This window comes from Acinonyx jubatus, chromosome A1 (genome assembly GCF_027475565.1).
Source record: "Acinonyx jubatus isolate Ajub_Pintada_27869175 chromosome A1, VMU_Ajub_asm_v1.0, whole genome shotgun sequence".
NCBI classification, from domain to species: domain Eukaryota; kingdom Metazoa; phylum Chordata; class Mammalia; order Carnivora; family Felidae; genus Acinonyx; species Acinonyx jubatus.
This window is the reverse complement of record NC_069380.1, coordinates 134,526,682-134,543,157: the sequence shown is the minus strand read 5'-3', so window position 1 is coordinate 134,543,157 and position 16,476 is coordinate 134,526,682. Positions and strand designations below refer to the sequence as shown.

General features: G+C 38.0%; 1 protein-coding gene across 2 annotated transcripts in view; it reads left to right on the top strand.

Moving 5' to 3' along the window:
* Positions 1–15,090, top strand: part of LOC106977081 (survival of motor neuron protein) — a 41,382-nt gene extending 26,292 nt beyond the window's left edge. The window contains exons 8-10 of one of the 2 annotated variants that reach the window (XM_015074581.3): positions 6,896–6,946; positions 10,975–11,000; positions 14,740–15,090. In XM_015074581.3, the coding sequence (XP_014930067.1) occupies positions 6,896–6,943 (48 nt within the window). In that variant the 3' untranslated portion in view covers positions 6,944–6,946; positions 10,975–11,000; positions 14,740–15,090. The remainder of the gene's footprint in view (positions 1–6,895; positions 6,947–10,974; positions 11,001–14,739) is intronic. The other variant, XM_015074582.3, reaches the window with a different exon arrangement.
* The last annotated feature ends 1,386 nt before the right edge of the window (positions 15,091–16,476 follow it).

Sequence of the window (16,476 nt, the reverse complement as noted above, 5' to 3'; positions counted from 1 at the left end):
TTAAAAAAAAAAAAATCTCTTTCAGACTTAAAGTTGTGAAAATAGTACAAGAATTTCTATGTATCCTTCACCCAATTGTCCCCAAGTGTCACCTATGTACCACTTTAAGTTTCTTTTATTTTTTAATTTTTTTTATGTTTATTTATTTTTTGAAGGAGAAAGAGAGCATGAACTGGGGAGGGACTGAGGGAGAGGGAGACACAGAATCTGAAACAGGTTCCAGGCTCTGAGCTGTCAGCTCGGTCCAGGGGCTCAAATCCACGGACCATGAGATCATGACCTGAGCTGAAGTCGGACTCTGAACCAACTGAGTCACCCAGGTGCCCCTGTACCACTTTAGGTTTATTATTCTCATTTATTTCATACTTGTTTGTCTTTTTTTTCTTTGTTTATGTGTATATGTATTCTTCCCTGAAATAATTGATAATCAGTTGCAAACATTATACCCCTTTACATTTAAATGCAGTATGTTTCCTAAATTAAGAATGTTATACAACCGTAGTATAGTAATCAAATCAGGAATTAAAATTTATATAATTCTGTGATCTCCTCTTTTGGCCTTATTTGAATCTTGCCTGTTGTCTCACCAATGTCCCTTACAAGAGAATTAAAAGTAGCTTTCTTTAAAATTAAAATTTGCTTTTAATTTTTTTAATGTTTATTTATTTTTGAGAGACAGAGAGACAGAGTGTGAGCAGGAAAGGGGCAGGGAGAGAGGGAGACCCAGAATCCGAAGCAGGCTCCAGGCTCTGAGCTGTCAGCACAGAGCCCAACGTGGGGCTCGAACTCACAAACTGCAAGGCCTGAGCTGAAGTTGAACACTCAATCCATTGAGCCACCCAGGTGCCCCTATTAAAAAAAAAAATTTTAGGGGCGCCTGGGTGGCGCAGTCAGTTAAGCGTCCGACTTCAGCCAGGTCACGATCTCGCGGTCCGTGAGTTCGAGCCCCGCGTCAGGCTCTGGACTGATGGCTCGGAGCCTGGACCCTGTTTCCGATTCTGTGTCTCCCTCTCTCTCTGCCCCTCCCCCGTTCATGCTCTGTCTCTCTCTGTCCCAAAAATAAATAAAAAAAAAAAAAAAACGTTGAAAAAAAATTAAAAAAAACAATTTTACTGTTTATTTATTTTTGAAGGAGAGAGAGACAGAGCGTGAGCAGGGAAGGGGCAGATAGCTAGGGAGACGCAGATTCTGAAGCAGGCTCCAAGCTCTGCTCTGTCAACACAGAACCCAGTGCTGGGGCTTGAACTCAAGAGCTGTGAGATCCTGACATGAACCTAAGTCGGCTGCTTAACTGAGCCACCCAGGTGCCCCCAAGATTGCTTTCTTTGATCCAGGATTAAATCCAGAGCCATCTGTTGCATTTTATTGTCCTGTCTCTGGAGTTTTACATGGTTTGTTTTTTATATTGTTCTCATCATGCCATTTACATTGTTTTATATCCTTTAAGAATATATGCATTTCTTGATTACAGATGATACATGAATACATTACATTTTAAAAATTGAGCAAATTAAAGATAAGACAAAAATCCCTTTGATGACCTAAGCCACGCCTATTTCTTACCCTTTTCCGTAAGTCACCACTGACAGTAGTCTATTATATAGACAGTAGTCTATCATATCTATTTGTCTGCCTTCCAGTATGTGTGAGTGCTGCTAAGAAATGTATTATTTTTATGTTCATCTTTCTCGATCTACAGACATACTGTAAGAATTTAGCCAGCAGTTTGCTTGTCTTACTCATCAGTCTATGTTGGTGACCGTTTTAGTTCTGTTTAGCTAAACTTAGTGACCATTTACTTCAACTACATTCTCTAGAACTTGTCTATCACATCATTTTTCACCTTGCCTTCACAGCCAGACTTATTTTTTAATAATGTATTTATTTTTTAATTTACATCCGAATTATTTGTCTCTTATGTTTTGTCCCCCTCCCTGTTTTTAAATTATTTTTGCTTCCCTTCCCTTGTGTTCATCTGTTGTGTCTCTTAAAGTTCTTATATGAGTGAACTCATATGATATTTGTCTTTCTCTGACTAATTTCACTTAGCATAACACCCTCTAGTTCCATCCACGTATTTGCAAAGTGCAGCCAGGCTTCTTCAGAGTTATCTCTAGTTCTCTCCCTTACCTCACGGCACCTCTTCAGTCCTATCAGGTGCGCTTCTGTCTTCCCCACTCTGCTGAGATTTTACTCAAGGTTGCTACATCAGTGGTCTTTTCTCTGCTTTGACCTTAGTTAGTTCTCCGCAACATTTTTACATATTTGTATACATTTTACACATTTGTGTATAAATTGTGTTCCAAAGTGTAACTTTGAAAACATTTTTTCTCTTGCCTTCAGTGACACCATATCATCTACTAGTTTTGAGCCTTTCTCCTTGGCTGTCCCTTCTATACTCCTTTAACAACTTTTCCTCATCTTCTGAATATCCAAGTAGAATCCTTATGCCTGGTCCACAGTCCCTGTTTCTTAATTATGAATGTTCACTAGGTGAACTCGCCTCTACTCCTTGACTTAAAATGGTATGTTTGTGGTGGTACTTCTCAGGTACAAGCTCTGACTTTCACACTTACTTATGCAGCTGCCTCTTTTCCCTCACCACGTGGATGTCTGTTAGGTACATCTCAAACTAACTGCAGCCGAAACAGAACTTCACGTGTCATTTCTTACACCTCTGTTCCCACAGCCTTTTATGTTTCTCAGTAAGCAATAACATTGGTACACCAGCACCAATTTCTGAAGCCACAGGCCTGGCATTAGCCATATTTTCTCACTCTGTTTCATGTTTCCACATCCAATTTGTAGGAAAGTATTGTTGCCTCTTTCCCAACAGATCCTGAATCAGTGCACTTTGCTTTTTTCTCCACTGCTACTACATCTTTCAAGATATTATCATCTTTTTAATTGAGATATAATTTATCGTTTAAACGTATACATTTCAGTGGTTTTTAAATTATATTCACAAAGTTCTACAACCACCATCACTATTTCATTCCAGAACATTTTTATCACTCATTAAGAAAACCTGTACCCGTTAGCAATCACTCTCCAGTACCCACCTGGTAGTATACCCACCAGGCCCTGGGCAAGCACTAATCTGCTTTTCATTAGTACAGATTTGCCTATTCTGAACTTTTCATATAAGTGGAATTGTTAAATACGTGGCTTTTTGTGCCTGATTTATTTCATTTACCCTCAGTTTTTCAAGGTTTCTCCAGGCTATAGTATGTTTGAGTACTTCATTTCTTTTTACTGTTCAATAATTATTCTCTTGTATGGACAATACCATATTTTGTTTATCCATCAGTGGATGGACACTGAGTTGTTTCCTCTTTTTGACTACAATGAGTAATTCCATTTTCTTCTTTTTTTTTTTTTTAGAGTGAGTAGTTCTTTTACAGACATTTGTGTGTAAAATTTTGTATGGACATAAGTTTCAGTTTTCTTAGATATATATCTAGGAGTAGAATTGCTGGCTGAGAAGTTTGGAGGAAGTGCTGAACTTTTTCTAAGATGGCTGTACCTATTTACCTTTTACCAGCAGTGTGTGAGGGTCCCTTTTTCTCTACATTCTTGTCAACACTTACTATTATCTCCCTGGGTGTGAAGTGATACCTTATTGTGGGTTGTTGTTGTTTTTAGTTAACATACAATGCAGTATTGGTTTCGGGAATGGACTTATTGTGGTTTTGATTTGCATTTCCCTAATGTCTAAATGATGTTGAGCATCTTTTCATATGTTTGCTGGCCATTTGTTATATCTTCTTTGGAGAAGTAACCACATTTTTTGCCTGTTTTTGTTTTTAGTCGGGCTGTTTATCTCTTTGTTGATGGGTTGTAATAGCTCTTCATGTAATAGCTATTTATTTAATGTCTGAATAATGTGGTATTATTTATCTCTTATCTTTCTTTCTGCAGCAGATCCCAACTATTCTTTTGCTTTTAGAATCTTGCATCCCCCGCCTGCCCACCAAATCCGTTCTCCACATAGCAGCTAGAAGTGATACGTTTTTTTTTTAATTTTTTTTTTTTAACATTTATTTATTTTTGAGACAGAGAAGGACAGAGCATGAACAGGGGAGGGGCAGAGAGAGAGGGAGACACAGAATCTGAAACAGGCTCCAGGCTCTGAGCTGTCAGCACAGAGCCCGACGCGGGGCTCGAACTCACGGACCGTGAGATCATGACCTGAGCCGAAGTCGGACGCTTAACCGACCGAGCCACCCAGGTGCCCCTAGAAGTGATACTTTAAAATGTAACATAGATCAGATATACCCCTCAAGACCCTTTGATACCTTCCAGTGTTCCACTTATGTTAAAATCAAAACTTTATCCTGGTTTGCAGAATATTACATGATGTGTATATTGCCCACTTCTGTATGTACATTTTATTCTATGCGTGTCCATTCTTACAAAGCTGGCCTCTCTTCAAATGTATACCAGGTTTATACCTTCTTCAGGGCCTTTGTACTCCCTGCTCTTTAGGCTGGAAACTCATAACCCAGATTTCACTTGTCTAGCTTCTTGTCTTTCAGAACTCACCTGAAATTTCTCCCAGTTTAATCCAGAACTGATATGCCCACATGCTCTATCATATCACCCCACTTAGATTCTCTGTGTGGCATTTATGAAACCTGATTTTCCTTACCTGTTTGTTTCTCCAGTAGAACATAAGCTCCATAAGAGCAAGGACCTTGCCTATCTTGGTAACTCTTGGCATTCTAGCATCTGGGATAGTGCCTAGTTCCTGTTCAGTGTGGTTCAGAATAAGTTCATAGTTGCTGAATGTTGAACATTAACATGTTTTTCCTCTGATTCGTAGATAACCATTTTTAGATATAAAGCTTCTTGTAGATTATTTCCTTTTGATATTTGGAAGTACTGTTACTGAGTCAAAAAGTGTAAACATTTTAATAGCTTTTGATACTGCTGACTGGCTTCCCACAATTTTTATTTCCGTGTGTATTGCCTCTTGAAAACATCTATTTTGGGGATACCTGAGTGGCTTAGTCAGTTAAGCATCTGATTCCGGCTCAGGTCATGATCTCACGGTTTGTGAATTTGAGCCCCATGTTGGGCTCTGTGCTGACAGCTCAGAGCCTGGAGCCTCTTCGGATTCTGTGTCGCCTCCTCTCTCCACCCCTCCCCCACTCATACTCTGTCTCTCAAAAATAAACATTACAAAAAAAAAAAAAAAAAGAAAACATCTATTTTACCACAGCCTTAAGTAGATATGGACCTGATTTTCTATTTTGATAGTTCTAGCAACCATTAAAGGATAGGAACGTACTGACATTTTAAATATATTTAATTTGAAGGATGACATGGGCGAAAGTTAGACTTGGTTGATTTGTATTTATAAGCACTACTATTACATGTACCTGATTATACTGTGTTACTAAAGCCTAGCAGATTTGCACTGGACTTTTAACTATGGTCCTGACCATTAAGTTGCAGATGTTTCTGTTTCTTTTATGAGTTCAAGTCGCAGTTTTGGGAAAAGCAGTCTTGTCCCCAGAATTATGTGCCTCAAATTCAGGGCCAACTATGACTGACTTGTTCCTGAGAAAGGATCTTAAGATTACAGAGTATTATTTCTATATCTGTATACAATACAATGTAAACATACATTTACATTCAAAAATGCAAAGAAATTGTAGTTTCCTGGATCTTGCATTTTTTGTCTCTTTGAAATTGTTACCATTAAAAAGAAGCCACTACTCATTGTCAGATTTCCTAAACGCTTAAGTATGTTTGAGCCACCATTAGCTTCAGCTAGTGTTTCTTAACCATTGCTTCACAGAAACACGAGCTGGACAACTTTTCTGTTGGCAACCCGTTCCCATAAGAGCAGCTAGATAGAATTTGGGTCCAGCGCTTAACCTCTAGAAATCCAAGCAAATGCAAATGACGTGAAAGTAGTGTTCTTGGAATAACATAAAATAGGCTATAACTTTGGTTCTTCTTAAGAACAAATAACTTTTAATGCATCTTATGGCCTGTAAGACATAGATTAACAATGAAGTAGAAAGTTAGTATATATAAAAGGGAAGATAGAAGATGTGGAAGCCAGAAGAGATGGGTTAGGTCTGACCAGGAAAAACAATAAATATTTGAGTATTGATCTTGTTTTGTTTTGTTTTGTTTTTTAACTTCTAAAATGTTCTTTAGTATGTAGTGGTCCTTAATGGTTTTATTTTAATAAATGAGTGTGACACAGTGTTTATTTTACTTGAAAGAATTAAGGTGTAAGTTAGCTCAGGAACATCACTGGGCATAGTGAGAGAAGAAAATTTTATTTCTTTTTTATATTTTAATTTTTTTAATTTATTCATTTTTGAGAGACAGAGAGACCATGAGTCGGGGAGGGACAGAGAGAGGGGGAGACACAGAATCTGAAGCAGGCTCCAGGCTTCAAGCTGTCAACGCAGAGCCCGATGCGGGTCTCGAACTCACAGACCGCGAGCTCATGACCTGAACTGAAGTCAGACTCCTAACTGACTGAGCCACCCAGGCACCCCCAAAGAAGAAAATTTCTTAACTACAGCCTAATAATTGTTTATTTTAGGAACACTTAAAGATTTTATTTATTTTTGAGAGCACAAACGGGGGGTAGGCAAAGAGAGAACATGACAGAGGATCTCAAGTGGGCTGTATGCTGACAGCAGTGAGCCAGATGTGGGGCTCGAACCCAAGTCGGACACTCAACCTACTGAGCCACTCAGGTGCTCTTCTTTAGGATCACTTTTAAAGCACATTTGAAGACCATAAACTTATTTTCTGATATTTTGTTAAATAGAATTAGTAAAACATCTTGTATGAAACAAAGTGTTTATTCATATCTGTATAAAATGTGTATGCTATTCTTTAAAATTCCTTTGTTTTCTTACAGGGTTTCAAACAAAACCAAAAAGAAGGAAGGTGCTCACATTTCAATTAAGAAGTAAGTCTACTGTCATTATAAAAGTGATTCTTACTTTTATATGTATTTCAGTTTGGGGAAAACATATCTTTAAAAATCAAATGTTAAAAAAACAAAAGCTAATGTAAAGCTATTAAATATGTTTTTAATTATTTTTAATTCAAGTACAGTTAACATTGTTATTTTACTTTCAGGTGTACAACACAATGATTCAGCAGTTATACGCACTACTCAGTGCTTACCACAACTGTACTCCTAATCCCCGTTCCCCATTTCACCTAGCCCACCACCCACCTCTCCTCTGTCAACCACAAGTTTGCTCTGTATATTTAAGAGTCTGTTTTTTGTTTCTTTTTTTAATTTGATCCTTTGTTTTGTTTCTTAAATTGTGCATATGAGTGAAATCATATGGTATTTGTCTTTCTCTGACTTAGTTTAGTTACTTTTGTTACACTGTCTAGATGCATCCATGTTGTCTCAAATGGCAAAGTTTTGTTCCTTATGGCTGAGTAATATTCCAGTGTGTGTGTGTGTGTGTGTGTGTGTGTGTACACATCACATCTTTATCCATTCATCTGTCGATGGACACTTGGGTTGTTTCTATATCCTGACTTTTATAAATAATGCTGCAGTAAGTACAGGGATGCATATATCTTTTTAAATCGGTGTTTTCACTTTCTTTGGGTAAACATCTAGTAGTGGAATTACTGGATCATATGGTAATTCCATTGTGAATTTTTTGAGTAATGTTCATACTGTTGTCCACAGTGGCTGCACAGTTTGTATTACCATCTATAGTGCTTGAGGGTTCCTCTTTCTCCATATCCTCACTAATAGTTACGATTTCTTGTGTTTTTGATTTTAGCCATTCTGACTGGTGTGAGGGGTATCTCATTCTGGTTTAGAGATACATTTACCTGATGATGAGTGATGTTAAGCGTGTTTTCATGTGTCTGTTGACTATCTGTATGTCTTCTTTGGAAAAATATCTATTCATGTCTTTTCATTTTTCAGCTGGATTATTTAATTTTTTGGTGTTGAGTTGTACACATTCTTTATGTATTTTGGATATTAAGCCCTTATCAGATACATCATTTGCAAATATCTTCTTCCATTTGATAGGTTGCGTTTTTGCTGGTTTCTTTCACTGTGCAGAACCTTTTTATTTTGGTGTAATCCCAATAGTTTATTTTTGTTTTCATTTCCTTTATCAGAGGCTGCATATCTGGAAAAATGTTTCTATAGCTAATGTCAAAATGATTACTGCCTATGTTTTCTTCTAGGAATTTTATGGTTGCAGGTCTGACATTTAGGTGTTTAATCGATTTTGAGTTTATTTTTGTTTATAGTGTAGGAAAGTGGTCCAGTTTCATTCATAGCTGTCCCGTCTTCCCAGCCCCATTTGTTGAAGACATTGGGTTTTCCCCATTGTATATTCTTGCCTCCTTTGTTGAAGATTAATTACCATATAAGCATGACTTTATTTCTGAGCTCTCAGTTCTGTTCCACTTATTTATGTGTCTGATTTCATGCTAGTTGCATACTATTTGGATCAGTACAGCTTTGTCGTGTATCTTGAAATCTGAGATTGTGATACCTCCAGTTTGATTCATCTTTTTCAAGATTGTTTTGACTTCTTTGTCTTCTGTGGTTCTATGCACATTTTAGGATTATTTGTTCTAGTACTATGGAAAATGTTGTGTATTTTTATAGGGATTACATTAAATTTGTAGATTACTTTGGGTAGTATGGACATTTTAATTATATTAACTCTTCCATGAGCATGGAATATCTTTCTATTTGTGTTATCTTCAATTTTTTTTTATTAGTGTCTTACAGTTTTCAGGTGCACAGGTCTTTAAACTCCTTAGCTAATTTTATTCCTAGATATTTTATTGGTTTCGGTGCAGTTGTAAACAGGATTGTTTTCTTAATTTCTCTTTCTACTAGCTCATTATTGGTGCATAGAAATGTAACAGATTTTGTATCCTGTAACTTTACTGAATTCATTTATCTGTTCTAGTTTTTTAGTGCAGTCTTTAGGGTTTTCTACATATAGTAATATTAAATGCATTTGATGTCAAAACAATTTGATAAAAGATTGAGCTACGTGCTCTCTAGAATCATCATGATGTCAAAGTTTCATCTCAGCAAATACTTGGTTAGTGGTGTGGAAAGAAAACCATCTTTACAGTAAAGAGATTCTTAGAATCACTGGTGATACTGCACTACTGTGATGGGACAGACTTGATTTTGATATGATGCAGGGTGAAATACATAAAATAGCCTGTGAAGTGTTTCAGTGAAAAAAGTGTAACTGGAATTTAATCAAGCCTATAAGATCTGCTTCCCATTTACTGGAAATAGTGGGCTAGAGCAGCAAGTTAAATGACCTCACAAAAGAAATGATCAGATAGATCCAGAATGTGAAATGCTGTAGTAGATAACTGGCCTCCTTTCTTCAAAAAGTCAGTAAAAAAAGGGTGCCTGGGTGGCTCAGTCAGTAAAGTGTCCAGCTTCGGCTCAGGTCATGATTTTACAGCTCGCAAGTTCAAGTTCCCGCAACAGGCTCTGTGTTGACAGCTCAGAGCCTGGCGCCTGCTTTGGATTCTGTGTCTCCCTCTCTGCCCCTCTCCTTCCCTCCCTCCCTCCCTCCCTCCCTCCCTCCCTCTCTCTCTCTCTCTCTCTCTCTCTCTCTCTCACACACACACTCTCTCTTTTTCTCTCTCAAAAGATAAACATTAAAAAAAATTTTTTTTAATTAAAGTGAAAAAAAAGGCATGGAGTAACTGCTCTAGATTAAAAGTGACTTGGAAGACAACAGCCAAATGCAATGTGGTATCCCTGGTTGGAATCTGGTTGAAAGAGCCATCTATAAAAGTCTTGGGAGTGGGGTGCCTGGGTGGTTCTGTTGGTTGAACATCCGACTCTTAATTCCAGCTCAGGTCATGATCCCAGGGGTGTGGCTTGAGCAAATCAGATTCTGTGCTGACAGTGCCAAGAGCCTGCTTGGGATTCTCTTTCTCTCCCTCTCTCTCTCTCTTTGCCCCTCCCCCCCTCCCCCAAATAAATAAACTTAAAACACATGATTTAGCAAAATGTGTGTGTGCATGCATTTATGGCTGTTGAGTGTACACGGTGTGCATATTGATGTTTATTGTACTCCTTTTTCTATTTATGTTTGAAAAGTATGTAAGAAAAATGTTCACTATTTTTAAATTAAGCTGTGTATCTATCACAGTATTCTTTTTTCATGTATTATTTTACACTTTTCCATATTCATCTATATTTGATACGGATACCATCATAGCATTTTGTGCACAATACATGTTTCCTCCCTTGACATCACTTTTTTCTTTATTTTTTTAATGTGTATTTATTTTTGATAGAGTGAGAGCAGGGGGAGGCGCAGAGAGAAAGGGAGACACAGAATCCGAAGCAGGCTCCGGCCTCCTCGGGGCTCAAATCCACAAAACCATGAGATCATGTGAGATCATGACCTGAGCCAAAGTCAGACGCTTAACCGACTGAGCCACTCAGGCACCCCTTTGCCTTTTTTCATAACAGGGTAAATCCTCTTCAGACTTTTTTGTTTAGTGAAAACAGTTGTTGCTAGTGTAAGTCTTTGGTAAACAGCAGTGGCCTAAAACTCTGGAGAAGCATGGGGATCCTTGTATTCTATCATTCTTTTAATTTTATTTTAAAAAATTACATTGTTGCTTGTTATATAGAGCAATCTGATAGGAAAATATTTTTAAATGAAGAAAGTTAGAGGCAGAAATGTGTTATGCTACCTGCCATTTATGTAAACGCATTTACATACATGTCTCTGTGTGAATTGATGGGTCGCCTCAGGGCTGTACTCAAGTAATCTCTGAAGAGGGACTAGAATGTGAGGGAGATTTCACAGAACAAAACCCTTCGTTTTTATTTGGTTGTGTTGTGCTGTGTACATTTATTGGCAGTAAAATTAATATATAGTTGAAATAGATCTGATAAGATGTTTCATGATTACTCCTTCCAACTCTTTAAATTTTTCATTTTTATAGGTGATTCATACAGTGTTCTTTATTAGGTAAGTGCTTTTTCTTCAGAATTTTTTTGGAGAATCCTCAATGCCAGGATATAAAAATGTTCTGTTTTTTGGGGCGCTTGGGTGGCTCAGTCCGTTAAGCATCCAACTTTGGCTCAGGTCATGATCTCACAGTTTGTGAGTTCAAGCCCCGCGTCGGGGTCTTTGCTGGCAGCTCCTAGCCTGGAGCCTGCTTCGGCTCGCGCGCTCTCTCTCTCTCTCTCTCTCTCTCTCTCTCTGCCCCTCCCCCACTTGTGCTCTGTCTCTCTCCGTCTATCAAAAATAAATAAATGTATAAAAAAATTTTTTTAATGTTTTTTTAAAATTGCATGATATTTTTGTATACAGAATTGTACTAATTTAATTGAGCTCTTATGGATGGAATTTTAGGTTGTTCCCAATTGTTTGCTATTTAATGCTATAGTTATATTCTTTTACATAATTCTTTCTGTAGATGTATGAACACATCTTTAGAATTCTCTAAATAGAATCTATAATTAGATTCTATAAATAGAATATATAATCTGGATATAGATTCTAGAATTAGAACTGCTAGATTGAAGAGAACCTCCATCTATAATTTTAATAGATTTTTTCCATGTTGCTTCTCAGTAGAGACTGTATTTATATTCTCACCAACATTGTTTGAGAGCTCCTGTTTCCCACATTCTTATTCAGTAATCTGTGAAACCTTTGGATCATTCATGGTCAAATAGTTCGAAATAGTCCTCTAATTGTATTTATAATTTTTTTATTGATTTTATTATTGTAAAGTTCATCTTTTTGTGTGTTTGAGAGCTCTGTCTTATGTTTACTGGAAACTATGAGTATCACCTTGCCCACTTTTTAACTGGGATCTATGTTTTTCCTTTTTGTTTTGCAAGAATTCTTTGTGATAGGATTTGCAAATACTTGCTTTCTAGTTTATCATTTATTTGACCTTCCTTTTTGGTGGTAGTGGTTCTTGTCATTTGAACAGAAATGTTTGCTCTCCTCTATCTGTTTGATTATTTTCCCTTTATCATTTTAGATATTTGTGTTTACTTTAAATTGTTTTTCATAGTTTATCTACAGTCAGTTCTCATTCACAGACTCTGTGTTTGCAAATTTGCCAGCTTGCCAAAATTTATCTATCATACCCAAGTCAAGAATTACTTGACAAGGGCAGAGTGGCAAAAAATTTGAATCCTCTGACACAGATACTCTCAGCTGAGGTTGAACAGTGCTCTGTCTTCATGTGTCATCTCCTGCTCTAAACAAGCATTCTTTGTGCAGCCTTTTTAGTGCCACATTATTCATGTGTCTGCGCCTTTTGATTTCACTCTTTAAAGTGGACACCAGACATTGTGCTTTGTGTTCCCAAGTGCAAGAAGGCTGTGATGTGCCTGACAGGGAAATTATATGTGTTAGGTAAGCCCCATTCAGGCATGACTTAGTGCCACTGACTGTAATTTCAGTGTTAATGAATCATTAGTATGTTAGAAGAGCCTGGCTAGCTCAGTCAGTAGAGCATGCGACTCTTGATCTCCTGGTCGTGAGTGTGAGCCCCAGGTTGAGCTTGGAGATTACTTAAAAAAAAAAAAAAAGTCACCTGTAACATCAATATATATTAAGTAACGTGTCTTTCATCAGAAAGACACATTTTAAAAGATTAGGAATTGGTCAGTTGATAAGAATGTGACCAGAGGCTTGCCTGAACCTAGCCTTGTATTTCTTCTAGGAGCATTGGCTTAGTACTCACAAATTTATTGTTTTTAGTGACTTTATTTTATTTTACTTTAAACAACAGTGTTAATTTTATTATTTATTTATTTTTGAGAGAGAGAGAGATGGGGAGGCACAGAGGAAAAGGGAGAGAGGGAGAATCCCAACCAGATTCCACACTGTCAGCTCAGAGCCTGACATAGGGCTCTAATTCACCAACCCTGAGATCAGGACCTGAGCCAAGAACAAGAGCCAGCCGCATAACTGACTGAGCCCCCCAGGCACCCCCTGTTGTGACTTTTTAGAACATAACTACCATGAATAATGAGAATTGAATGCATTTCTTTTCAAGTCATTTTACAAGCAGTCTACATAGAACAGAGAGTGAAAATAACTTTGTTAGCAATTTCATTGAGAATTTACATACAGCAAACCCAAGTTTTTACTCCATCTTTTCCCAGTATTTCATTCATGTGCATGTATGTCTGTGTATCTAAAGTGGATAACGTTTTATTTATTGTTTTATTTATCTATCAATCAATCAATGAGAGGGAGAGAGAGAATCCCAAGTAGACTCCACGTTGTCTGTGCAGAGCCCAATGTGGGGCTCCAATTTCCCAAACCATGAGATCATAACCTGAGCCAAGACCAAGAGTTGGATGCCCAACTGACTGAGGCACTCAGACACCCTAAAGCAGATAACATTCTTTTTTCCTTTTTTAAAACTTTTTTTTTTTAATGTGTATTTATCTTTGATAGAGACAGAGCTCTAGTGGTGCAGGGGCAGAGAGAGACACACACACAGAATTTAAAGCAGGATACAGGCTCTGAGCTGTCATCACAGAGCCCAATGTGGGGCTCAAACCCACAAACCATGAAACTATGATCTGAGCTGAAGTTGGACACTTAACCAACTGAGCCGCCCAGGTGCCCAAGTAGATAACATTGTTTATATGCAGCTAACTGTTCATTAGTATGCATGAACCTGAATATGTTTATCTTATAAATACTCATTCTAGATTTCAGATACATTTTTACTGTGTTCTAGTTTATCATTTCTTTGATTCCCGTGGATTCCATAAAAGCACAGTACTTTTGGGGCTCTGAATGGATCAGTCATTTGAGCATCCTACTCTTGATCTCAGCTTAGGACATGATCTCATGTTTTGTGAGATCGAGCCCCATGTGAGGCTCTGCACTGACAGTGTGGAGCCTGCTTGGGATTCTCTTTCCTCCTTATCTCTCTGCCCCTACCCCACTTGCACACGAGCTCACTCGCTCTTTCAAAAAAAATTTTTTTAATTTTTTTACGGTTATTTATTATTGAGAGAGAGAGAGACAGAATATGGGCATGGGAGGGGCAGAGAGAGGGGGAGACACAGAATCGGAAGCAGGCTCCAGGCTCTGTGCACATAGCCTGATGCCGGGCTTGAACTCACAGACCACGAGATCATGACCTGAGCTGAAGTCAGATGCTTAACTGACTGAGCCACCCAGGTGCCCCTCTCTCTCAATAAACTTTAAAAAAGAAATTGTTAGGACCGGGGCGCCTGGGTGGCTCAGTTGCTTAGGCTACTGACTTCGGCTCAGGTCACGATCTCACAGTTTGTTCGAGCCCCATGTTGGGCTCTGCGCTGACAGCTCAGAGCCTGGAGCCTGCTTCAGATTCTGTGTCTCTCCTCTCTCTACCCCTCCCCCTGCTCACCCTGTGTGTCTCTGTCTGTCTCTCAATAAGAAATAAACGTTTAAAAAATTAAAAAAAAAAAAAAAAGAAATTCTGTTAGGACAGATGAAATACCAGTGCTCCTTAAATTTTTTTTAATCTTTCACATTTACTCTTCCAAATGAATATCACAATTAGTCTAATTATTTATCCCATAAAGATTGAATTTAGTATTGCATAAAGTCTATATTAGCATACTTTTGTTCTAGTTTTATTTACCATGGTGAGTGTATTGCTTTCCTTTTTTTTTATTTTATAAGAAAATAAGTTTTTAAATTGCATAATTATATCTGGACTTTTTCTCTCCAAATTCAGGTGCAGCTCTCTCCCAAGGAGAATGGTATTTTGATGCGCCATGGTTGATGTGAATAAAATTTCATGTTTTTCTTCATGAACAGTTGGTTGGGTGGCATAGCCATCTGCATTGCCCTATGTTGCATGTGACTCATGCTTCAATAACCAGCCATGTGTTTCAAGGGAATAATCCGTTTGAATAACTCAACAGTGGAAATGTGAGTAACTAAAAGAAACTCAAAGTCACACATAGTGCAGAAAAGTCAATCTGTGAAAATATCGACTGAACATATTTGTATATTGTAACTTTCTTAGTAAGTATGTTAAGCTTTTTATTAATGCCTTTAAAAATAAATGACAAATTTTTTTTAAGCTTGACTGTATGAGTCTTTTTTTTTTTAGAATATATATGGTGAGGGAAATCTAGTAACGGATAAAGAGAACTGGTCAGACTTATTTGGAGAAAAGGTAGTATTGTAAAGACACAACCAGTTGTAAAACAGTGTTGCTGATAATCCAGGCTTAAGAAACACAGCTTCTCTGAAGCTGAGTGTCACAGGAGTAGACCTCGCCAGTCAGGAACCACGGCTTTGTTCCATTTCTTGGAAGTCATATTGTCATTATCCTCTCCTCTTTCTCTCACCTATCTGCCTTTCATCTAGCTTCCTTCACATTTTCATCATGCCCATTGCCTAACATGGTTGTCCAAGCTATTCTGCCCTCATCACTACCTTGTGGTTCCGTCTACCATCCATTTGACTATGTGTGTGTCACTTCAAATTTTCAGGAGAGGGAGAAAATCCTATTGTTTCAGTTGAGTGTAAGCATTGGTATCCATGCACCAGGGATTCTTCCTAGTCCTTTTAGCTGTGGGAGCAGAGGTTAATATAAAAAGTTCTATTTCTTTCAGAGATTTTGCCTGGAAACACTACATATGCCTAACCTGTTTGTAGCTGCCCAGTACATATTTGTTGAATAAAATGAACATTCAATTCCTGGTAAGTAAGCTTCACAGAATGGGATATTCAGTGGCTTAAGCTTTCTGGTACCGGTGAGTAGATTTTTATTTTTCATGACAGTCAGCCAGTATTTTATGCATTCTGCATATTTTCATTGCCTAAGTAGGTGTGGCAGGTTAAATTCAGTTATGAAGGTAGCTTATTTGCTTTCAGAGACATTTTTGCATCTTACGTCTTTTGATACCTAATGCCGTTGGAAAGTGGTTGCAGGTTCTGGCAAATCATTCATCTCGGGAATTATTTATTCAGTTTTGTTTATGTGCTAGGTACTCTTCTATGTGCTTGGAGACCACAGTAAGCCAAACAGACGAAAGTTCCTGCTTACATTGGTGGGGAACACTAGTAAACAAAATGTATAAGGTGGCAATAGTAATACATGCCATAGACAGAAATGAAGCAGGAAAGGGGGTTAGGCAGAATGCAATTGGAATGTGAATGCTTTGTTTTGTTTATTTTATTTTCAGAGAGCGAGCGAGCACGCGAGAACAGGTAAGAGGGAGAGAAAGAATCCCAAGCAGGCTCCACGCTGAAAGGACAGGTCTTGATCCCGTGAACCATGAGATCATGACCTGAGCCAAAATCAACAGTCAGACACTTAACCTGCTGAGCCACCCAGGGGCCCCTGTGGACGATTTTTTAAAAAGAATGGTCAAGGGGGCACCTGGCTGGCGCAGTCAGTAGGGCATGCGACTCTTGATCTCGGGGTTGTTAGTTCACCCCATTTGGGTGTAGAGATTAA